Source organism: Lutzomyia longipalpis, chromosome 3 (genome assembly GCF_024334085.1).
Source record: "Lutzomyia longipalpis isolate SR_M1_2022 chromosome 3, ASM2433408v1".
In the NCBI taxonomy this organism is placed as follows: Eukaryota; Metazoa; Arthropoda; class Insecta; order Diptera; family Psychodidae; genus Lutzomyia; species Lutzomyia longipalpis.
The window spans coordinates 17,171,617-17,195,360 of NC_074709.1; the positions used below are offsets into that span (position 1 = coordinate 17,171,617).

Consider the following 23,744-nt stretch of genomic DNA (forward strand, 5'->3'; position numbering starts at 1 on the left):
AACGTCCTAATCATCCTAATCATCATGTTTGTGGATGCTCTCAGAGGCCATTTCTCAGTCAAAACCTTGGTTTCAAAACGTCTTCCTTCCTCTAAAACATTTTTGTTAAAATTGTTTTAAAAAAATGAAATTCTTACCGTTCTTACCTTTCTTTCCATCTTAGTCATAACACTTTGCTGTATAATTTCATGTCTTGATATCAAAGAAATCTAATAAATAGAATTTATAAAAAAAAAGAAGTTCAAAATATTGACGCACAGTATAAAAAAATCTTTCAAAGCTGAAAGCAAAGAAAAACCTTTTGAGGACAAAATAATAAAAAGCAAATTGCGGGATAATTTTGTAGTATATTTCTTCAACACATTAATATTTCTTCATTTTTTTCTATAATATATATTTTGTGTGTATATATACCTGCTCAACAATTCTTTTATTTTTCTGAACATTTCATTTCTCTAGGCGTTGTCCTTTTCATCTTTTCCTAAAATATGTGAATTTTTTAAGCCAGCAACGAGAAACAAATATTTATGTAAATAGCATATTTTTTTGGAGAGTAAAATGTTCCACACGAGTCCACAAAAAAGGGATGAGACACGCTGGAATGATATGTATCATTTGGGCGGTTGTGAATACACATTAAACATTTTCTTTTGCTCCTTTTTTAGTAGGTTTTGTCGCATTGTATATATCACTCATAGACACTAAATAGATTTTCCATTTTCTTTTTTTTTTCTTCCAAAGAATGTATATTTTTTTGAGATGAAAGTCTCCTTCAGCGCTAAAGGCTGCACAATAATATTACTTTCTTAAGCATTAAGAAAACTTAATTTAAAGAAATATTATTTATAAAAAAAAATATTCAAGATAATAACTGAAGAAATATTACAAAGTGTTTGCGTTAGAGGAACATTTTTCTTTCATTCTTATCACCTGTAGATTTTAGTGATAAAAAGTTGAATGTTCTTTTTTTTCTAGAATTTAAATGGTATGTACAGGTGTCACTTACATGTAAAAAAAAAAAGAGAATTTTAATTATTTTAAAAGTATTCAACTTAAATTCTAATTAAAACTCAACAAAACTGCAATGCAGCACACTCAAAAATAATTAACAATTTAAAAACTATTTTCGCTCAATCACATCTTGAATTCTCTCAGACCCCACCATCGCACCAATAGACTTTTTTTAAACACTAAAACTTAACTTTCTTTTAATGAATGTTAAATTAAAACGTTATTCCTTGCATTTTATTGCATTTGTGTGCTCTCCTGGGAGCACTTTCCGCGCAATGTGTGTGTTCAACTAATATCTAGCCTTAAAACATTTAAGATCTTCCTTTTTTTTATTTTAGAGGGATGTTTTTAGTTATTTTCTTTTTACGGACGATTCTGGAAAAGTTGCTCAACTATTGATTCATCCGCAAGGGTGGAAATGTCACCAACATCGCGATCATTTACGGCCACTTTGCGCAAGATGCGTCGCATAATTTTACCAGATCTCGTCTTTGGAAGTCCCGGTGCGTGCTGAACGACATCCGGCTGGGCAAATGGGCCGATCCTCTCACGTACCAACTTTTTCAGTTCATCCACGAGCTTCTTGTCGAATGTGGAATTCTCATTGGGGGTGATAAAGCAATACAGGCATTCCCCTTTGACTGGATGAGGACCTGCAGAGTAAATTAAAATATTATATTTATTCTTGAATTAAAGCCAAAAATTCCTCCATCCAAATAGGAGAATAAAAATGCAAATCAATAGTTTTATTTGGATTTGTTAAAAATAGGTGAAATATGAGTAATTGAGAGAGGTGGGGAAAAAGCATTGGCAGGTTCCGAAAAAAGCAATAAAACTTACGTGCAACAACAGCCGCTTCCGATACACCACTGTGCTTTGTGAGAACTGACTCCACTTCAGCTGTGGACATTAAGTGCCCCGAAACGTTGAGCATATCATCGACACGCCCCGTAATCCAGAGGTATCCATCGGCATCACGGCGAGCACCTGAAATTCAAGTCGATTGAGTCATTGGATTGAGCAGAAAGCCAAATATTTGCGAGATAGCAAAGCTCATCAGACAGAACTCACCGTCTCCTGTACAGTAGTAGCCGGGAAATTTGGAGAAGTAGGTGGATTCGAAGCGCTCGTGATTATTGAAGAGAGTACGCATCATTCCTGGCCAGGGACGTGCAAAGACAAGGTAGCCCTCACCTTCACCCTCAATCTCCTTGCCACCCTCATCGAGAAGAATGGGCTGAACGCCGAAGAAGGGAAAACTTGCTGAACCTGGTTTCATGGGGGTCGCTCCTGGTAGGGGTGTAATAACATGCCCACCAGTCTCTGTCTGCCAGAATGTATCCACAATGGAGCATTTTTCCTTCCCAATTAGGCGGTAATACCAAAGCCATGCTTCGGGATTTATAGGCTCACCCACACTTCCCAAAACTCTGCAAAATATTGAAGAAATTTCATCAGAAAATTGAAGAAAATAAAATGATTAAATTAAAGAAAAACCCTCTACCTGAGGGATGAAAGATCGTGCTTCTTAACAGGTTCATCGCCGAATTTCATGAGAGCTCTTATAGCTGTGGGTGCTGTGTAGAACTGATTAACCTTGTACTTGTCCACAACCTGCCAGTAGCGATCGTTGTCTGGGAAGAACGGAGTTCCTTCAAACTGCCAAAGAAAAATCCTTAAAAACAATCTTTAAAAAAAATCTTCATGCAACTCACCATAACTGAGGTAGCTCCATTGGCAAGAGGGCCATAAACAACATATGTATGTCCAGTAATCCAGCCTATATCTGCAGTACACCAGTAGATATCTCCTGGTTTGTAGTCAAAGACAAGCTTAAGCGTTGTACTTGCGTAGAGAAGGTAACCAGCTGTTGTGTGCAGCACTCCTTTGGGTTTTCCCGTTGATCCACTTGTGTAGAGCATAAATAGCGGATCTTCAGCTTCCATCCATTCCGGATAACATGCTGCTTCGTGATTCTCCATCTCATCGTGCCACCAAAAGTCACGATCATCATTCCATGGGATCTGTGGAAGATCCCCGCCTTCCTTGCCAGGCGTGACACGATTCATGTGCGCCACAACAATGCAGGTATCAACACGATGCCCGAGAGCTTCACACTTCTCCAGAGCTTCGTCACAGAGAGCCTTCAGTGGGAGGGCTTTCTCACCTCGCCACGCACCATCCGTTGTAATGAGAACTTTTGCTTTGCAATCATTCATTCGCTCCGCGAGGGAGTCTGAGGAGAAACCAGCAAACTGTAAAGGAAAACAAAAAACGTTTAAGAATAGAACAAAATAATTCTACAACATAATTTTATTATTATTTTTTCTTTTTTTTTAGAAATTGATTAAAATATAGTAGATCAAATAATAGAAAATCAATTCTACGTCCAATAAAAAATTCTTTTGTAAATATTTTAATTCTAATCTTAATTTTGATTTAACTCTTTTTGAATTAAAAAAAAAATGAGAACTACAACAAAAAAAATCTCCATGTAGAATATATTTCTGCAAGTTCTTTAAATACTGAAATTAAATAAATAAAAGTTTAAAAGATATTTTAAAGATTTTTTGTACCAAACTACTGGCTTTGAGACGTTAGAAATGTAAGTTTCAATATCCTTTAAGTCACTCAGTTTTATTTTGATACAAAATGTTGTTATTCTGCCAAAGTATTAAAATTAATGGGATATTTAATAAATGTTTTATGCTACTTTTTTTCTCAAAAAAAATTGAGGAAAGATCTGAAATATTTTCTTAGTCATAAAACAAATCTTACTTAAAACACTTGAGTTAATAAAAAAAACGCTAAATAACAATTTCTTTGTTGCTAAAACTTAAATTTTTATTATTCTTTCGAGGTCTAAGAGAATTTAAAAACTTTTAACCTTTCTTAATGACAACTGAGTGAATTTTAGAAAAAGAATTATTTTGTTAAAAATTCCCAATTTTTCTATTCTTAAAATGAATTAATAAAAAGTTCTTTATTATCTAACCATTTACAAAGGAAATTAATTAAATTTTATATTAGTTAAAATCTTACATCAAGAAATTCTAGATAAACACGATATTTTTCTACAAATAACACTTAAACCTTTATGCAGATTTTTTTTTAGTAATTTTCAGAAAAACTTGTTTATTCGTCAAAGTTATTAAAACAGAGTGTGGCTGTAATAAAAATCAAATTGCTTAAAATTGCAAGAATATAATCATGAGAATCTCAACCCGTGCCACAACCTTGCAGTCTAGTTTAATTTTATTTTCTCATTAGTGAAATATCCGTGTAATTGAAATGTCTTAAAGTCTTTTTACCGCCAAGAGAGCTTTTTACTTTTGTGAATAAATAAAAATCCAAACTTACCACAATTGAATGAACAGCTCCAATTCTGGCGCACGCGAGCATTGCAACCGGCAATTCCAGCACCATGGGCATGTAGATGGACACACGGTCACCTTTTTTAATCCCATGCGCCTTCAAGACATTTGCGAATCTGCACACCTCCTCAAGGAGCTTTCTGTACGTCAATCGGCTGTAGTCATCTGGATGATTTCCTTCCCTATTCGAACGGAAAAAAAGAAAAACTTTAGAAAATGAAGGAAAATTGCATGAACCTAATGCATTTTCAATGCCACACGTCCTTAATCTAAATGCAAGGATTTTCTATTTCAGCATTTTAATGTATTTTTAAAGAGATATTGAAGCATTTTCTATTTTCTTAGAAGATTTTTCTTTATCAAATTCTTATTTTTTATATAAAACTCTAATTTTCACATCAATTTACATTAAATGATGGGGCTTAATAAAGGTTTGACTAGGGCAAGGACTGGGGTGGTGTTCATTCAGTCACGCAAAGGGTTCGTAAAAGTTCTAAAAATTATATTATAACAATAGAACAGAAGAATTCTGACTGAGAGAAGAAAACAGAGGTGAAATTTCCTACAAAAAAGATATATTTAGAATTTTTACTCGAAAGACAGAAGCTTTAAAAATATTTTAATTATAAATTAAGAATAATAAAGAAGTAGTTTTTTAGTAATCTCAAAAAGCACACCGAATTACTTAATTCTTTTAGTAGGAGGAACATTAAAAAAATCTTTCGAGTTAAGAAGAAAAATTAAATTTTTAACTTCTTCATAAAGCAATAGTTTTAAGGAAAAAGGAAAAGAATCTTCTTTTCATTTTCAAAATTAAATCTTTTTAATGATTTTTTGTGTAAAATAAAAATGTTATTCTCAGGTATAAATTGTTCTACGATTACAATTTTTAATGTTTTCAATAAACCTTTTACGTAGATCGTGACGTAGATTATCTTGTTAAATACCTATGTAATGTATATTAAAAGTTCGCAAATTTACTTTATAAAATCTTTAATATACTTTTTTGTAGAATTTCCGGAAAAGTATTTCCTTAAAAAATGAGTTTGCTCTTAAACTTGCTTTCCGAAGCTTTTCAAGGCTTTCACAAGTCAACAACTAACAACAAATTTTGAGCTATTTAATTACATAATTTTCATGAAATTGATGTACCATGAAAATTTTAGCACTTGCAAATGAGCTAGTTGTGTTGTGCCTTTCTCGTTGAACTTGAATTAAAAATTCCCAACACGTTGCAGTCATTTATGGAGCCAACAAATTGAATATTATATATTTCTTTTAGGATTTCCTACTTATTTAAAATGAGCCATTTTTCTATTATATTTTTCCCTCACTCCAAGGACGGCCATTTAATTGGAATGTATATCAAAGAAGAATTTTTATGATTATTAAGAATGGTTTCTAGGGTTTGTTGGGAAATTAAACAGACATATTTTGACAAACAATGATACGCTACTATCGCATTTTTTTTCTTTCTCTCTCAGATATGGGAAAAACATAAATTGGTTGGAAATAAATAAAAAAAAACGAATGGAGATAGTAAAAATTGGGTGAATGGGTGAATTGGCAAAAAGTAGAACAAAATAGAATTTTCCTAGAATGGCAAATGCGCCAGTCAAACATTTTATTCGATACCTTTGCGGTGTGTTCTAATGCATTATACCGGGAAAATGGAGAATGATAATGAATTTGCGTGAAGAATTCATTACCTACATATGTAAAAGTTCTCCTAAACACTCTTCCAAGTTAACTTTTAAGGCAAATGGCACGTGGAAGGGAATATTTTGCAACAATGAGGTCAATTTGTAATTCAATATCTCACAATTTCAATGCTTTTCAACTCTGTTGAATTTTAGAGAACTAAAAGGGGATTCACTTTATATGTAATGTTTTTCAATTAATTTACTCTACTAGTTACGCAGCTAAAAGCTTGAAAGACTTTTTATCTAAAATTTATAATATGAGGATATTGTTTTTTACAACGTACTATTACTTTCACGCAAAGTACCTAGATATGAAATATAATTATTTTATATTTTACAACCTTAATGTATTGTTTTCGATTGAATAAGTTTTCCAACATTTACATTGAGTTACGTTCTTACGCTTGTATTGTACATTTTTTAGTGAATACTTTGAATATTTTGTAAATATCTGACGAATAATAAGAACTAATATCATAAAAGTTTCTATAGTAGGAAAAACATAAATATTTCTATGTCATTATTCATTGAATAAAATTATTTGGAATATAGCTGAACTTAATTTCAATGAAGTTTGACTTATAACACTTCTTGACATGAAAATATTTACTCAATAATTAAGTGTTCTATGTTGGTGAGACAAAGACATCCCCTCAAGTTTCCAACTAATCAATAAATTGCCCATTCATGGTCAAGCACACCGCCCTCCTAGAGAAATTATGTACAAGGGTATATATAAGAAAAGCTCAAGGAAAAGCTTCTTCTGGGAATTGTCTTTCAATCAAGGATCATTGTGGGAAATTTAAATGGAACTATATAGGTGAAGATTATTTATAAAATTCTATGTTACAACATAATATCAAATTCAATGGCAATTTAGAAACGAACCGCCTTGAGGGTCATGGATGTGAGAAAAAGCAGATTTTTTTCTAAAAAGAAAATCTATAAATTCCTTCAGTCAATAAATTCCCAAATTGTCTGTAAATGATATTTATTTCTTTGTGAGAGATTTTTAGGAAGAGAAAGTTCCCATAAAGGGGGTTTATTTGATTTGAATTATGTACACCGACACACCTGAGTTAAAATCCACATTAAGAAGCTCTGTCTCAGGTGTTGACGTTGGTGCCAAAAATATTTTATGGAGTTCACACACACACCGAGGGCAAAAATATGAAAATTAGAAGATTAAATACAGACAAATAATTACAATGCCATCCAACACTTTTCAATTCATTAAACATGGCAAGAGAGTTGAGAATATGTTGCGACTCAACACTTGAAGAAGTGACATGTGAAAGATTTTTATTTATTTCTATTATGTAACACACACAATTCAAAGTAAAAAAAAAACTATTAATTCAGTATTTGGAGGTCAATCATTTACGTTCTAAGATAGATTTATTCACAGACTGTTTATAGCATCAATAGAGCAATTTTGTTCTCAAAGATAAGAATATATACTCAATTGAAAGGGTTTTAGCCGGCAAATTGATTTCAAACAACTCACATGAGAAGTTTATTATTTTTTGTTCATTTTATGTTATGAAGCATTGAAAAAATTGACTCTTCAATGTTGACAACTTTTCAGCATTTTTTCTTTATTCAAGTATTTATTGCAACATTCCCGCTAAATCTAGGTAAAAAGAAGATAAAATATTTAGTTTAATTCATTCAGAAGCATTTTAAATTAATTTTTAAACTACCCAAATATTTAATCTATTTAGTAAATCAATTCAGAAATATGCAACAATTACTTTTTATTAAAAATTACTATATGTTAAAGAAAATAAAATTATCTCCAAATATGGAAAAACTTTGTTACTTATTCTGGGTCTTTTGCTTGGGAAAAATCCTTCAAAATCTTTGGGCAATAATTCTTCTTTAAACGTACCTTCGACTGCGATAAATCTATCTTTGTTGCCAATTATCATGAGAAAACCTTCAACTTAACATTTACCTAATAATACCCAATTTCCATGAATATTTGTGTACTGAATTTCAATTATCTCTGTGTCGCATTTTCCCTCTTTGCATATCTCAAATACAAAACTGGAATTTTGTACGCCACAAGATCTGTTAGCATCCACTATCTCGCAATTTAGATGTGGCGTCTTCCATCACAAAAATGCTACAAAAAACTTGTAAAACTTTTTTTTCAAAATCATAAAAAGTCTCTGGATGATGTAATATAGTGTCGTGTGAAAAATGCGCTTAGGCGTTAATTTTTTGGAAGAAGAGAAATTTGCACTGATGCTCTAATGATTTTCCAATTAGAGAGATGCTTTTCTCTTTTTTCTTCGGGGAGACTTGTCAAGGTGGGAGTTTTCACGATGAAAAGGAATTTGAGATGTTTGGGAGGTGAGTTTTCTCGTGAAAATTGTGGGTGGGAAATCAATAAACAAATCCTGTGTCTGTGTTGGAGGGAGAAAATGGCAGAGGCGCGCGCGGAAAAATCGATACTTACCAGTAGTACGCAATGGAGTCTCCGTGCCCATTCTTAATATTCCTATCAAGGAGATTGTAGCAAATATTGGTGCTTGCACCTTCCATCCATTTTATGGAGACAGGCCCCGTGGAGATGTCGAAGTTGTACTGGCAGAATTTGGCGGGATCCGCCGGAGTTTCCCAGTGAAATTGCTTGGCGATATTCCCCCAAAATTGGGCGGGATTCTCCAAGGATTGCCCATGGAGTTCCCTATATTGCTCCATACTGGACACAAAGGCTGACCGACTTATAGCCGGATTTGGTTCATAAACTGACTTTTCTGATGGCATTTTTTTCTAATCTGCTTTTCACACCGAAATCCTTGCAGATTTTTTCACACTATCCTTCGCACAAAGGGAATCAATAAAATTCACAGCCCCCGCGAGGACCGTCTCCCACCTCTTTGGCTGGCCCAAATTTTAACAGTGTTGCTAATAAAATCACCTGGATGTCCCTCACCAGTGCTACAGAGTCAAACAGAGATGAGGTAGACAACTCTAGCACGAGGTCACACACAAAAAAACTCCACAGCTCACAAAACACAGACACAGAATGTGATTAGGAGGTTTGAATAAACTTTTTTTTCTTCTTCAATGTGGGGCCCTGTGGAGTAGCAACAACTCCACGCAATGACTGGTGAACAGCGACTGAATCCGAGAGTCTCTTTGGCCACCTATGCAAGTTCATACTGTATGTGGGGAAATCGCGTGAGGATTCGGGCAAATGTCGTGGCGCATGACGCAAAACATGTGCCGTATGGGAAGTACTACAATAAAACTGGCCAAAGGGGACGCAAAGAGGGCATTTTCGGAAGCCATCGTGCCCAGAACTAGTGCCTCTAACACCGTCTGTCTCACTTCTTCTTCCACACCATAGAATCGCGTGGTAATCATGTGATAATCTCCAGATGTGATTCGCATCCCATTTCCCGCCAAAACGCATTGCCGCCAAATGATCCTGAAAATTTCCATTAAAAAAATTTTCTTTCATTTAATTTAATTTTATAAATCTTTGCTTTGTTTTTCCGAATTTCCCAAGGAGTTTATTGAACTGCCTGCGCAGGAAAATTCAATGACATCATCGGGAGTATTTGCACACATACACAATGAGAAAAAAATGCTAAAATTAGCAATGCGCCAGAAAATTGTTATGCTTTGTCCAATTTATATTTTCCAATTTCTTCTAATGGTTTTTCAAACTCACTACAGAGAGATTAGAATCACTCAGAGAGTTGTTTCACTGATGAGGAATTTTTTAAGTTGAAAAAAGGGGAAATATTTTTCATATAAATTCTTAGAAATTTAATACTTTTATGACTTTTATAGAGTTTTTTTTGTTGGTAATTTTGGAAGTAATTAAAGTAAATTAAAAAGATGTAGTTTGAGGGGCAACTGACTAAGGTCAGGGATGTAATTTTCATTCTATAAAATTATACAAAGTGTCAGAGATAACAAAATGCTTAAAGAACATTTTATTAAATTTATTTAGTAGATCAAAATTGTTAATCATTATTCAGCAAATAAGTAATTTATTTAAGAGGAAAAGAGGGGGTGAATAACTAACAGGAATACCGCAGAGATTTAACTTTGTATTCCAAATTCATATTTTTTCCTTTCAACCAATTTTTCTAAATAATTTTGAGCTAAATTTTGGAATCGGGATCGTAGCCAGATATAAGATAACTTTCTTAATTTCAGTCTGTCATGATTAATTTTTAATTAAATAGGTTTTTGTCCTAAAAACAATGAATCTTTCAATTTTCCTTTTGGATTTTTTCTGAATTTTTTCTTATTTTCGAATTGCATACTCGTAATTGAATAAAACATCAATTTAATTCTTTTACTTGACGTCGTTGGTCCCCAGAGGCTAATTTTCAAATTTTATTCCTCTTTTTCTATAGACAAGAAAAATTATTAAAGAACAAGATAGAATGGTGAAATTCTCTTCAACCCATTTTTGTCTTCTTTTTGTTAATAAAAAAATTTATGAGTAATTAAGAGCTCTCAAATCCCTACTGATGAACTTTTCTGACACAGCGCAGTGATATCACCGCATTTTTGCGTAGAGAAAAATGGGCTTTATCAGCTGGGTGAGAATGCCAAAGTTCTCTGCTTTTATGACGAAATTATTACTTCGCACTTTGCTAAAGAAATTTCTACTTTTTTCCCAAAAATGAAGCAATAAATTATATATTTTTGGTAAAAGAAATCTCTGATTAAATTTGAGAAATTTGTAAATATTTTCACGTAACTCAGGAAGGTGTGTCTCACTCGGAAAAGGTGCGATATCACCAAAATAGGCGACATGGGAGACAATATCGTATGATTGCTGATAAGAAAGACTTGGAAGAGGTTTTTGGGCCACTATCTTTGCATTTTTTCCTGCAATCAATGTCACGGAGGCGATAAGTGGAGAGGGCAGGGAGTGAGAAAAAAATGTGCTCGTCCGGGTTAGACATTTGAGGTCAAAGAGGATCATTTGGGCATGTAATTGTTAGAGCAAAAATCGCCAGATTGACGAACGCGCAATTCTCTCACAGACGAATAAGCACTGACTCCAAAAGCGCGAACGTACTCCTATCGCGGATTTCTTTTTTTTTTGCGCAAAGAAAATCACGCCGCGTCTGGCAGAAAAGAGCTACGACCATTTATTACATAAGTTTATGGAGAGACGAGAGAATTTATTGCGCGAATTGCATATCAGTTGAATTTGAATTGCCTTCCATTTCATTGATAAGCTTTTGCAAACGAACTCTTAGTTCCAAGATGGCTCCTTCAATTTAATTGCGAATTTAAAATTTTATAAAAGACCTCATTTATAGCACCAAACCATATTAACCCTCCGTATACTATGAGGAGCAGGTAACCGACCCCAGAGCTATATTTCAATTAATTGCGCCTTAGTTCTTAAAGGTATAGAACTGAGCTTTTGGAAATAAGTTTCTTGGTTATCTGAGAAGATTGTGTAAAAATTTGAGGTCAATCCGACCACTAGAAAAAAAGTAATTAACAAAAATGTAAGATGAGGGAATTCAAAATTTAGTGTAACGGTCAAATTTATTCCATTTTCTCTTCGCCTTGTCACTCTTTGTCTCTTTCTAGAATCTAGACGATTCTAACCCCAAAAAAATCATTGCAAAATTCATCAAATATTCCATTTATAATTTATTTTTGTGTTCTAAAGTGGACAAAAGACTTTTCATGGAGTACCAGCAGTCTATTAAAGCTCATTTAACCAAAATAATTTGCTTTTTTACGAAAAATTCTATGGGGTCGGTCACCTCCCCCAATAGTAATGCGCGTAGTGTTTTGGTCACAGTATATAGAGGGTTAAAAAAGTTTTTTTTTTATTTCAACAGTTCTATGTAGTTGTAAAAGCTTTCATCAAAAATTCTAGGTTTGTTTTAAATTTTCATTTTTAATCCCATGATAATTCGATTTAATTAAGCAAAACTTTATTATGTTTTATCATAGACAATTATATTTTTAGGCTTTTTTATAAAGATATTAAAAATTAAAATTCTCTTTTTAAGCAATTTCAATAATTTATAAAAGATCACAAAGTTTTTTTTTCGTCTCTTGCATGTTTATTTTTTATAATTTAAATTACTTTATAATAGTATTAGTTTTGTGCGTCTTCTGCAAATTAAAGTCAAACTCACAAAACTACACTGCTTTACACTACATTTATTTCCATTCTAATAGCTCAAAATTAATAATTTTCGTTTTACTTTTCAACACAATCCCCTAATTATTTTAAAATTAAAAAAGAAAACAAATTCACATTTTAAAGGTTTTTTTTATTTTTATTTTCCTAATTTTCTCACATCCTCATTTGGATTTCCTTTACATTTTAGCCAAGCCGTAAAAGCTGACCTTAAGATGGATTAAATGCCAATCCTTTCAAGTCTTAAAAGTAGGGTGAAAGCAATAAAAAGTAGAGATATTTTTGCACTAGATAAGTGTGCAAATTTCTAATGCAAAACTGTTCCTTACAGAATTTCGGGATAATCATCCTAAATCCTGCCAGCACATTTAGTTTCAATGATCGCTGTTTTTCAGGAATTCCTCATACTGTTTCTCATCCATTAGCTTCGTAATCTCATCTGGCTTACTCAGCTCCAACCGGAACAGCCATCCTTTGTCGTAGCATGATGTATTGATGAGACTGGGCGTATCCTCGACAGCGGTATTCTTCTCCGTCACCTTCCCGGACACGGGTGAGTACAGCTCACTGGCCGCCTTGACACTCTCCAGGGCACCACATTCGTCCTTCTGACTGAGATTTGTTCCCACATCCGGTAGTTGGGCATACACCACGTCCCCAAGTGCCTCCTGGGCATAATGTGAAATCCCTACGGTGCCAATTGTCCCCTCCACAGATACCCATTCGTGTTTGTCGGTGTATCGCCTCTCTGTGGGAGAGATTTAACCTCATTTTCTCACTCCTCCACTTAAGGGATTTATTTCACAAATTCCTTACCTGTCTGGCACACAGTCTGCAAACTGAAACACCTTGTGGCGGCAGAAATAATAGCTGGAGAATTACCTTTGGTCAGGAGAGCCCTTCCCGGACAACTTGCAAGCCGGGAGATTCTCAACATTGACTGACAAAGCACCATTTTTACACGCTTTTCCCCGAGTTTTCCACAAGACACACTGAAACACTGCTTTCGGCACAAATGCTGGTTCACTAGTGATCGCTCGGATGCTGAATTACGCTGTTTTCATAACGAGGATAAAAATAAAATAGAGTTTTCCCAACTCCGCACCAGCTGATAAGAAAATTGTCAAATGCACGCACACACTCACATAAAATTGCTGAGTTTGCAATTCAGCGGCAAAAGAGCGCCAATTTTGTTGCTCAATTTTGAAAGTAACCGTTGCTTGGCCATAATTACTTCCTCAAAAACCAATCCCTTTTGCCCATAGCGTCCTTTCTAGCGGCATAATCTTAAAGGGAAAAGGATGAGAAAGCATGAAAAAGGCTTGAGCAACAAATTATCAACGAAAGACGCTATTTTCGCAATCGCGGAGCTCATAAGTGTGTTATCGCGCAATAGAGGTCAATTCGGAAGATCTGACCTTTTGTCAGTGATCTGCAGCGGCAACCTCACAGCAGGGGGGCATCCTGCTATCGCAACCGTCTGACACGTTTCCACAAATGTACAGCCTTCCCGGGGATTGCTAAGCTTCCACGCATTCAGAAAATTTGATAACGCGCATTTGGGAACGTTTAGAGATGAATTTTATACGAAATATGGAAATCTTCTTGGTTAATTCTTTACATTTTAGGAATGTAAAGAATATAATCAGATTGATAAAGTTTCTCGCTCCTTTTATGCTTATCGTGCTAATCAAAATGGGTAAAAAACGCTCGGATAGTATTTATTTTTTATAGCTAGATTTAAAAAAAATGGCGGAAATTTTCAATATGACTTCATAAGGTTGGGAATTAGAATTTGGAATAAGTACTATTTTAAAGATTTTAAACCTTCTTAAGAATATAAATTATCAAAATGATATAAATTGACAAAAGTTAGTAAACAATTTACTTTCTACACCGATTTAGTAAAATTCTCCCCATCATTGAGTTCCGTGTGCCTTGAATTGAGCAACTTTTATATGGGATTGAAATGGTTCACGAATTTCCTCAAATTTCTCTTTATTCTCATTCTCGCTGTGGGGAAAAATGTCACTGAATTGGCGTGAATTGAAGATGATAAGTGTGAGTTGACCGCGCTAACTTTTTTTTACATTTTTATTCCTACTGATATCGGGAAGCTCTCATGGCGGACTTTAGCGCCGGACGGTTTTCATAGGGATTGCTCCGTGGCATCGGTGGACTGTAGTCGGGTGCTGGAACACCAGGTTCATTCCTGAAGCTATTGCGATGATTTATTTCACGTGCCACGCTCGCAGCAGCGTCTCGGCGGAGAATTACATCGTCATCGCGACGACGTGTAACCGGTGGTGGTGGCTGTTGTGGCGTTGGATGGAGTTCGTAGGTTGTAATAGGACGCCGATAGTCACGATCATCCACGACTGGATGTCTATCGGGGTGGAAGGAACTTGGAGTCTGCCAAGTACTCACTGGACGAGTGCTGCTAAAAAAATATATTGAACAAAAATGTTAGGTTATGGCGCCAAAAATAGCGTTAAAGGACACCATAGAATATTTACTTGAATCCATAAGCATCGATGGGTCTGTCGTTTTTGAGGGAATGTGGCTCAGATGCAAAGGTTGCGTTATCAATTCCACTCTGAAAATAATCAAAATTGAAAACAATCAAAGAGAAAAATCATTGCGATGGCAGCTAAGACGCCATGACACATCTTATCAGCGTCTTGAAATAAATCTCACACATCAAACTCACCTTCATGCGATTGTGATCAGATATCTTGAAGGTATGCGTGAGAAGGTAGAGAGCTAGGGCGATGTTAATGAGCCAAAGAAGGAATCCTCGAAATGCAACTCCCATCAGGACACCTGCTGAAGCCTGTGCTGCAAGAAGGATCGCATGATTGATCGTTGCTCCGTCCAATGCGAAGTTGTGAGCTTCCGTCTGTGCAACAAATGATTTTTTTTCAATAATTAATTGATTCATTTGAATTATTTGTTAATTGAGCAAAAGATCACCATTATTGTTCCATAATCGAGCCCAAAGAGGATACCCAGAGCCATGTCTACGATTGACACGCCCAATGTGAGTAAAATCCAAATGTACAGGAAAATATTTGCATATCTAATGTAGTCTTCTTTGCACGCTGAAAATACAAAATAATTTCATTTCTTTGAGCATAAAATCGATAAAATCAAACTGATTAAACACCTATTTTAGAATATCACAAGATCATTGACTTTATCTCAATTAATTCTGATTGAGAAAAAGTTTTTGCATTTCTTGGAAACTTATCGCTTTTGTGATTTTAAAAGTTTATCAAAATCGATTAAACCGATTAAACGTCTAAGAAAAAAAGAAGATTTTTATGCGTTTAGAAATCTTAATAGATTTACAAAAAAAATCAAAACGTCGTTAAATGCAATTGTTATTTTCTCAATTTTATTTATTAAACTTCTTCTCATTCAAATAAAAAAAATTAAAGAAACTTTATTTTAAAAAATAAATAATTTTTCTTTATTCTAAACCTTCAAAACAGAAATAAAATGGAATTCTTTCGGGAATACTTACTGATGATGATCGTGAGAGAGCTAATGAGCCAGAAGAAGGAGATAATGAGGTAGGCCCAGGCCATGGCGTGCACATCGAGTGGCTCCAACAGGGGGAGATTGTTGACGATGCCAAAGTCAATGATCGGGAAGTCGGGCAAGTCGCAGGGACCGCGGAAGTAGACGTGGAAGAAGGTGAGCTCAAAGAGGGATCCCACACTCGGGACGACATTCTCGAAGGTCATGTGGCAGTAATAGGCGGTCAGAGCGACGATGGCAAAGGCTATCCACAGTAGCGATTGCAGCTGTGATTGCGAGAAAGAGTGTGGTGAGTGCGATAAGAATTGTCGCGTAATGTGGCTTTTAATCAAAAATCACGACATTGTTATTGATGATGTTCGCGGCGTCTTTATCTTATAGCTACCGCGCTCTTTCCCATCTCCACTAGTTTTTCCCTTCGTCATAGAATTTTTTCGGGACTAAAATGGGGCTTAAGTAGCATAATTCTGCTGGCGATTAAGTATGATTAAGGCGACTTATGCTAGGCTTGGGACAAGCTGGGCCAAGTTGGGGCTGGGATGGTTTCATTTTCTGATAATATCGCGCACTGTGCTGCGAATCACGACCTCACTTGTGTGGAGAAATTTTCACGATAAATGCTTTCATCGCAAAACCCAGCTCATTTTGTGAATCATCATTAATCACTTTGCTCGAGAAATTTTTAAAATATATTTTTTTTTTAAATTCTCTCAATGAAGATCGCGTTGAGAACATTTAAGACTGTTAAGAAACGTTCACTGATGCTCCTCTACTCACCATTCCTATAACTCCTGCAAAGACCACAATTGGTCGTAGATATCTGAAGGACGAATACATCGTTAAGTCTTTCCTTAACTCTCACTCCCACGCTCTTTGAGAATTTAATTTCTTAGCAATCTTCTTAGATTCTAATACACAGAACACTGAATTTATTTATTTAAGAATAAAAATCCTTCTTCGTGGCGAATCCTCCTCCTCACATGAGCACCACACAATTCTTTTCCCGTTTCCCAGCACCGAGTCACAATTAACACTGCCAATGGATTTCAGGTGAGCATCGATACCCACCTCAGTGCGAAAACTTTGATAAGAATTTTTCACACACAAATCTTTATCAGGCCAGGCTCTATCACAAAACTCCCCCGAATCTCTCACCCCGCGTTTAGCACTCAAGGAACAAAAAAAACGTTAAAATATGAATTAACCACGAAAATATCAAGGTGATGATGTGCAGAGATTATGAGGATGGATTCCAATCTAATGATGAAGAAATTCCATAGAAAAAATCGGCCAAAGAAAAAAAAGTTTTTTTTTCTTCTTCATGAGCTTTGTTCAATTTTCAAGAGGTTTGATAACACCACAAAACTTCCCAGCTCTCTATGGAGGTTCTTTTTGGCACACACACTCGCAAATAAGAAGAAAAAAATATTTAGTTAAAATAATACATTTATAATCTTATCGAACTTGCTGCAAAGATATTCTTATCACACAAAATATTTTTTTATTATTGATTTCTTCAGCTGTGGCGGAACTTTTTTTGGCAGGATGTTGTGGGTACATGTTCTCAGTATGGCGCTCAGTATGTTACTTCTGGTCCACTCCATCCTGCAATACACAACAAAATTCTTTTAAAATATATTAAATTAACTTAAAGTAAATTATTTTATTTCTTAAAGAAATTTTTTTCAGTGATATTGAAAAGAAAAAAAATTCTTTTGTGGAATTATCTTTTGGCAATAAATTGCGACACAAAACAATAAAAATTGTGAATAATAAATACCATCGAGCAATTTGATAAGGCTTTAATCTACAATGAATAATTTAAGACTGAAGATTATGTACTTTAAGAAATTGTAGCTAAAGAGAAGGAAGTTACACTGATCAACAAAAGAAAAGAATATTTAAGAATTTCATTTTTTTATTAGCTGGGAGGAATTTATCTGGCAAATATTTCAGAAATTTTGCCAAAAGTTATCATTTTTTTCGCTCGTTTGATTTAATTTTAATATTGAAAAAAAGAAAGGAAAAAATCGCAGAGGTTTTTTAACAGAAAATCATTTAATTCTATCAATTTCGTATTACCTCAATTTTGGATTTTTAAACAATAATTTTCGTTACAATTTTATTTTATCAAAATCGGTCATTTTCCTTTCTCTTCTTCTATTTTTAATCTCAAAGTTAATGGCCCACATTGTAGCCCCAAAATTTTTCGCAGGACGTAGCTGCGAGGTGAAGATTACAAAATTTTCGCAAGAATTCGATTTGGGTCGATAAGCGTGGAATTTTTGTGAACTGATAGAACTCTAAGATTAATGGGGGAATTAGTCACGAAAAAAGAGCTTTTTGTTTTACTCACGTTCGATGCTCTCTTTGGTTGGCTTGGGCGGCGGCGGAGGTCCTGGTCGACCCTTCTTCGGGAAATGCAATGTGTAGTCAGGCACAGGGACTGGGGGTGGGATTTCGTCACTGCTGTGCTCCTGAATTTTCCTGGGTCGCTTCACTTCGTGCCTGCTCTGGAAGTAGGACCACGGCAGCTGACTTCGCAGCTCCTCTGGGGGTGCTTGCTGTGAGAACCTATTTGCATCTGAGTATGTCTTCCTCACTGCTGGCTTCTCGTCGCGATTCAGGGAGCCACCGTGTGTTGGTTTCGTGTGTCGCAGAACAATGGGATTGGGCTCCTCCACCTTGGGGGTTCTCTTTGTGTCCACAGGTGGAATACGTGCGTAGCCCATGTACGTGGAGTCTCGATTATTCTCGAGACTATCATGACTCCTCGATGGGGATGCCCGTGAGGAGAGTGAACCATCTGATTCACCACCTTTTAGGGGCTCCAGGAAACGCCGCTCTGTCGTAATGATGGGATGTGGCTTCATGGCAGACACCAGCTGATTCTCCGGCTGATACGTGTGATTGTCATACTGATACGGATGTGGATTGATGTCATCGTAGCGACTGCGCGTCTGTACTGGCGCAACGATCTTCTGCTGTGGCACCTCCTGTTGATACTCCTCCGGATACGGCTGCGTAATGTGATCTGCTACCCTCCTCTGTGTCATCTCAGACGGTGGAAATTGCCTCTCGTAGCCAAAATCTGGTGCTCTGACCGCCTTCGGGGGCTTCTGCACCACCTTCTCCTCTAACTTCTTAATGGACATGAAGACAATGATGATCCCAGTGAAGTTCATGATGGCAATCAAGACACCTCGAGATGACACGACGGTCATGATGACGGAGGGAATGGGAAGGGCAACGATGGATACGTCGCCCAAATACTGCATCAACTGATCCCGATTCTCAACTTGAATGAATTCCAGGAAGTTGTAGAGGGTCTGTGGAATTCAGAATAAAATAAAAGATTAAAAAAGTAGAAGTATAATAAAGTAATTTTAAAAAAGAAACTAATTATTAAAGAGAAAATTAATTTAAAAAAAAATTATTCCTAATAATGCCGAAAATTTATAAACGTTTTTCTAAAATTTCGATTAATTTTTTAAGATTTTAAAACAGCAATATAACCCTTTGAGGCCCGAATTTGAAAAAAAACGTGCTAAAATATTGGAAATTTTGAAAACTTTCGACTTCTTGGAGTTAAGATAACTAGACAACTCCCAAAAAATTTATTAAAAATTAAGCAAGAGAGCCAAGACTTATTCCAAAGGCATCCAGTACAGGAAAAAACATTTAACTGAAAATCTTTAAAATAAAATATTTAAAAAGAAATAGCTTTGTATACTAGAAATCACTAGAAAATGAAACATTTTGAATTTAAAAAAAAAAACAAAAAATATTCTTATCAGAGAGTCTCGTAAGTTGAAAAACGCAATTGAAATTCGACGGTAACTTTTACTGGTGAACATTTTTTGGAACAATCAATTTCCTCTTTGATATTTTTAAATTTATTTTTCGGTGAGTTTTTTTTTGCTTTCTCACACCAAACTGGCTTTGATTGATTTGTTCACCATCGCGCACATTTGCAAATAGGCCAAGAAACTACTCAACTATATGTTGGTTAGTACCTACATATTTGTGGCTTTATGTATTATCATATGTAGGTAATTACCGTTGTCCATGTGATGTCATAGATGTGGAATCCCGTAGCCACGAGATCAAAGACAAAATTCACCAGGAACGTGACGGCAAAGGCGTAGCAGAAGAAACGCAAGAAAGCTCGGCTGAGGCAGGATGAGCTCGTGCCGGCTGAACAAAACATGAAGAAAAAAAAAGAAATCAGGAGATGGCTATCGTTACAAATGTCGAGAGCTCAATAAAAACATTTTGAAATAAGTATCTTATTGTCTTGAAATATTGGTGGGTGATTGCTGGTTATCGTTGACTATACAGATGATTAGATTTCGCAGAAAAGCGACAACTTTTTGAGATTCTGATCACGCGATGAGCACCTTTTTTGTGAGGTCAGTGAAAATTTCTGATGTTTTGTGAAGCTCTTTTAGGGGGATGCGAGAGAGTATGGTGGAGAGATACTTTGTGGAGGTGTGAGTATCTTACCAATGAACATGATGGACGTGATGATCAACAAGCAACTCGTGACAATGTAGATCTTAATGAAGATTTGCATTCGTAGTGCAACATCAGATACATCGGGTTTGATTACTTGCACTCCTGGCGGAAGATCTATACCCAGTAGTTGCCAATTAACTTCCCCACACTGAGCGTCTGTGGAAAAAAAACAGGGAGGACAATTAAAAATTATTTTTTTGAAGAAGAAATTCTTTTTTTTTTTGTGGGGAAATTTGATCGACTCACGTCGGAAGTATGTGAGGTAGATTAAGTAATTGAGCTGAGAGGTGTCCATTTGTACGTCGCACTGATGAGCGAGAATACCAAAAATCCCCATCACCAGGAATGCAATGGCCTGGATCTGCACAGAAGAAAAAATTAAATAAAATTTTGCACTTTAGCAAATGATCTTGGTCAGCAATTTCACGTGAAATTTTCTTCCCGCAAATTTTTCACAACTCACCAGGGCAAAAAGTCCAATGAAGAGCATTGAGCAACGGAGTCCACCACAAGCCATTTTCACCTTCAACTTTTTTTTTCCAACACTCTCCACTTAAAAGTCGGAATAGAACATTAAGTATGAGGTTTTTTTCTCACTGTATTATTTTTCTCAGATGCTACAACGATGTCCACACACGTTCACAGAAAACTTCGACGTTCGTTGAGTGAAAAAAAAATCTTGGGTGGGTTTGGGGATCTCTGCGAGGGGGTTTTCCTGATTTTTTTTAAAGATGAGATGATCCTTGGTGTGGGGATCACTCGGCATTGAGGTGTTGTGTGGCCGAATGAAATTCATTGACTGGTTACATTTTTTTAGGTGATTATCGATCACAACGCGTACCATGAGAGCGCGTAAGTTGAGTCGAGCGATAACACTTTGAGCAATAATAGGAAAGGTTTTGTTGATTAATTTGGGTACCTGATAAGCGTTTGGACAATTTTTTCTTTTTATTTTCAGTCCCACAGATTAGGAAGCCAACACTGTCTTTCCACCAGCACACAAATAACAAGAAGAATAAAAAAAACCCCTTTCAAGAAAAATTCTCTCGCGTGATCACATCGCGTTGATTTACACACAAATGACACACCAGAGAATACCTCGGCACGAGAATTGCTGACGATCGTCTCACGGAGACTATCCAGAGAGTGGGGAATTATGTAATTTGTAGCATATAGAAATTTTAAAAAGAATTCCGCAGTTTGTCTCTAAAAAATGCAATTTACAGCATTTTCCTCAAGGAGATCGCACGCGGGAATCCAATACGATCGACACATCACCCAACACTGTGCTGAAGATCGAGACACATCCAACGAAGACTCTTCCATGCACAGAGCCACTTTCAAGCCACTTTGCGCACTTCCACCAACTATTTTATATTTTTTAAAAAAGATCTTCTCGCTCTCACGTAAACATTATTCACATTTTCTGCGATAAGATAGTAATGTTTGCAGAAATAAAATTTCCAACCTGCAGCAAAAAAGGGGGATGGTTGAAATTAATTTTCTCTACAGGCAATCCTCCTCATGCTCTCTTAAAAATAAACAATTTTATCGTCAAAGAAAGATTTCTTTCACCCGCGCGCGAAAAAAGCAAAAAAAAGCAGAAAATCAAGATTAAAGAAAAAAAGGCGTAAAGTTCTCTCTTCTTGAGAGAAAATTCAATTTTGTATCTTATGGGGGTGGATAAGTAGCTCAAACGTGTGTTGTTTTATAAAATATTATTCTCTTTAATTTTTTTAAGGTGTTGCAATTTATTCAGTGAGCCAAATTAATTGAAAATAATTTTTTGGGAATTTTTTAAGTTCTTTAAGTTTTTAAGTCAATTTTTGGAATCATTTGCTAATCCTACGTCTTATAAATATTTTTATTTTTATTTTAATTTAATTCAAATTAAGAGAATATTCGAAACATTTAGAAAATAATATTCAAAGAATATTCGTTAATCTTAACGATTTTGAGATTATTCAAAGTGTTAGAAAAATATAATTTTCACTAAATTTTCATCCATTTTACTCTGATTTTTATCGTATAGAAAATTTATTTAAAAATTAAAAAAATAATTTTCATCTTTTTCGCAAAATAAATTGATTTGTTAGCCCCTTTGCGAAAAAAAGTAAAGTGTGTCGTATTAAATTATAACCAGCAAAGCCAGCAAATAGAAGCTGCTCCACAGGTGAGAGTGTCTGAAGTGGCTCATGACGCATCGTTTTGGGGTTTTTTTGCTCATCCGCCAAATATATATGTACGCAAAGTGCCTTATCGTGCAAATTTTCTCCTGATAAGCTGATAGTGATGATTTTTATTCATCTTTTGCCGTTTTCATTGAAATATACATATACGTATAGCGTCTCTCTCTCGCAATTGGCCTCTATGAATCATCCAATTTAATGATCTTTTGCCATTTATTTGGAAATGAAAAATATGTCCAGTTCATTTGTCGTCCAATTGAACTGAAAAGTACACGATAATAAGAATTTTCAAAACACAGAGAATTGATGTTTTGTGTGACTCAATAAAATGATTTACTATGTCTAATGGGAGAGAAGCATTATGAGAAAAATAAAATAAAAAGAATGCTTTGTAAAGAAAAACTCGCACTGTCTCCGTGTTTGGGTCAAGGTGAGTCAACTTATTTGTCTCTGTGCTTCTTCTGGCACACACAGAGTAGAGCGAAAAAAATATTCTGCAGTCAGAAGTTTAGAGAGAAAAATTATGTAAATTCACGTCCCAGAGTTTTATCACAAAAAAATATTTCTCATTTTATACAAAAAATGACTAAAATGTTATTTAAAATTTATGATGGAGGGATTTAAAGGCACACGCAGAGACACATAATGCGGCTTCATTTTTGTTCCCACTACGGGTTGATCTTGAAACGCACAGCCTCGTGGGCATAAAATAGGCGCGAAATTGAGTTAAAAACATACTTTTTCGCACCTTCTAATTAAATAAAATCATCTCAAGTACGACAAAAGTATTTAAAATATTAAACAAACGAGAAATTACATTCAACCTCAAGACGCGAGGAAAATTCTCAACCAATGTGAAGCTCCTTGTGCGATAAAAAGACGATAATTGAATTGTTTATTTAGTTCTTTTATATGTCGTTTTTTTTGCGTGCCATAAAGTAATTCGGAAAAGTAAATGGGAGTAAATAATGAAATTGTATCAGATTTTTAGAGTCCCAATGAAGCTCTATAAAAATTAGGAGTAGGTGTAATAATATTGTTTGATGTTTTTATCAGTACTCATACTCTAATCTTGTCTTTTCTCAAGTTTCTCAAAGTATATTGCAAGTGAGCTCGATTGTGGAATATTTGTGATTTAATTTTAGTTAATTAAAATCAAGTACATATTGGATTCTTTTTTTAGGGAAAGGTGTGGCAAAATAATCCATTTTAATATTTTATATAATTTTTACTTTATTGACGTGACCAATTTGAC

The 23,744-nt window shown here is 35.2% G+C and overlaps 4 protein-coding genes across 5 annotated transcripts; all 4 read right to left on the minus strand.

Moving 5' to 3' along the window:
- Positions 1–327: 327 nt before the first annotated feature.
- LOC129793058 (acetyl-coenzyme A synthetase) lies at positions 328–9,306 on the minus strand. Its single transcript, XM_055832607.1, has 7 exons — positions 8,553–9,306; positions 4,372–4,567; positions 2,727–3,266; positions 2,516–2,670; positions 2,083–2,441; positions 1,852–1,998; positions 328–1,664 (listed from the first exon to the last, which is right to left on the minus strand). The coding sequence occupies exons 1-7, from the start codon at positions 8,861–8,863 to the stop codon at positions 1,375–1,377; spliced, it is 1,998 nt and encodes a 665-aa protein (XP_055688582.1). The 5' UTR covers positions 8,864–9,306; the 3' UTR covers positions 328–1,374.
- Positions 9,307–12,351: 3,045 nt separating this feature from the next.
- LOC129793083 (glycine cleavage system H protein, mitochondrial) lies at positions 12,352–13,377 on the minus strand. Its single transcript, XM_055832665.1, has 2 exons — positions 13,056–13,377; positions 12,352–12,987 (listed from the first exon to the last, which is right to left on the minus strand). The coding sequence occupies exons 1-2, from the start codon at positions 13,192–13,194 to the stop codon at positions 12,614–12,616; spliced, it is 513 nt and encodes a 170-aa protein (XP_055688640.1). The 5' UTR covers positions 13,195–13,377; the 3' UTR covers positions 12,352–12,613.
- Positions 13,378–14,220: 843 nt separating this feature from the next.
- Positions 14,221–16,817, minus strand: LOC129793076 (uncharacterized). Of its 2 annotated transcripts, none has more exons than XM_055832655.1 (6): positions 16,560–16,817; positions 15,766–16,048; positions 15,213–15,340; positions 14,950–15,138; positions 14,756–14,835; positions 14,221–14,676 (listed from the first exon to the last, which is right to left on the minus strand). In XM_055832655.1, exons 1-6 carry the CDS (start codon positions 16,617–16,619, stop codon positions 14,340–14,342), a joined length of 1,077 nt encoding a protein of 358 aa, XP_055688630.1. In that variant the 5' UTR covers positions 16,620–16,817; the 3' UTR covers positions 14,221–14,339. The 2 variants fall into 2 exon arrangements, with proteins under 2 accessions (XP_055688630.1, XP_055688629.1); XM_055832654.1 differs by having other exon boundaries at positions 14,221–14,679.
- A 393-nt stretch (positions 16,818–17,210) lies between these two features.
- LOC129793064 (uncharacterized) lies at positions 17,211–21,664 on the minus strand. The gene is made up of 6 exons (XM_055832614.1): positions 20,764–21,664; positions 20,547–20,661; positions 20,289–20,456; positions 19,843–19,979; positions 18,139–19,111; positions 17,211–17,387 (listed from the first exon to the last, which is right to left on the minus strand). Exons 1-6 carry the CDS (start codon positions 20,815–20,817, stop codon positions 17,359–17,361), a joined length of 1,476 nt encoding a protein of 491 aa, XP_055688589.1. The 5' UTR covers positions 20,818–21,664; the 3' UTR covers positions 17,211–17,358.
- Positions 21,665–23,744: the final 2,080 nt, after the last annotated feature.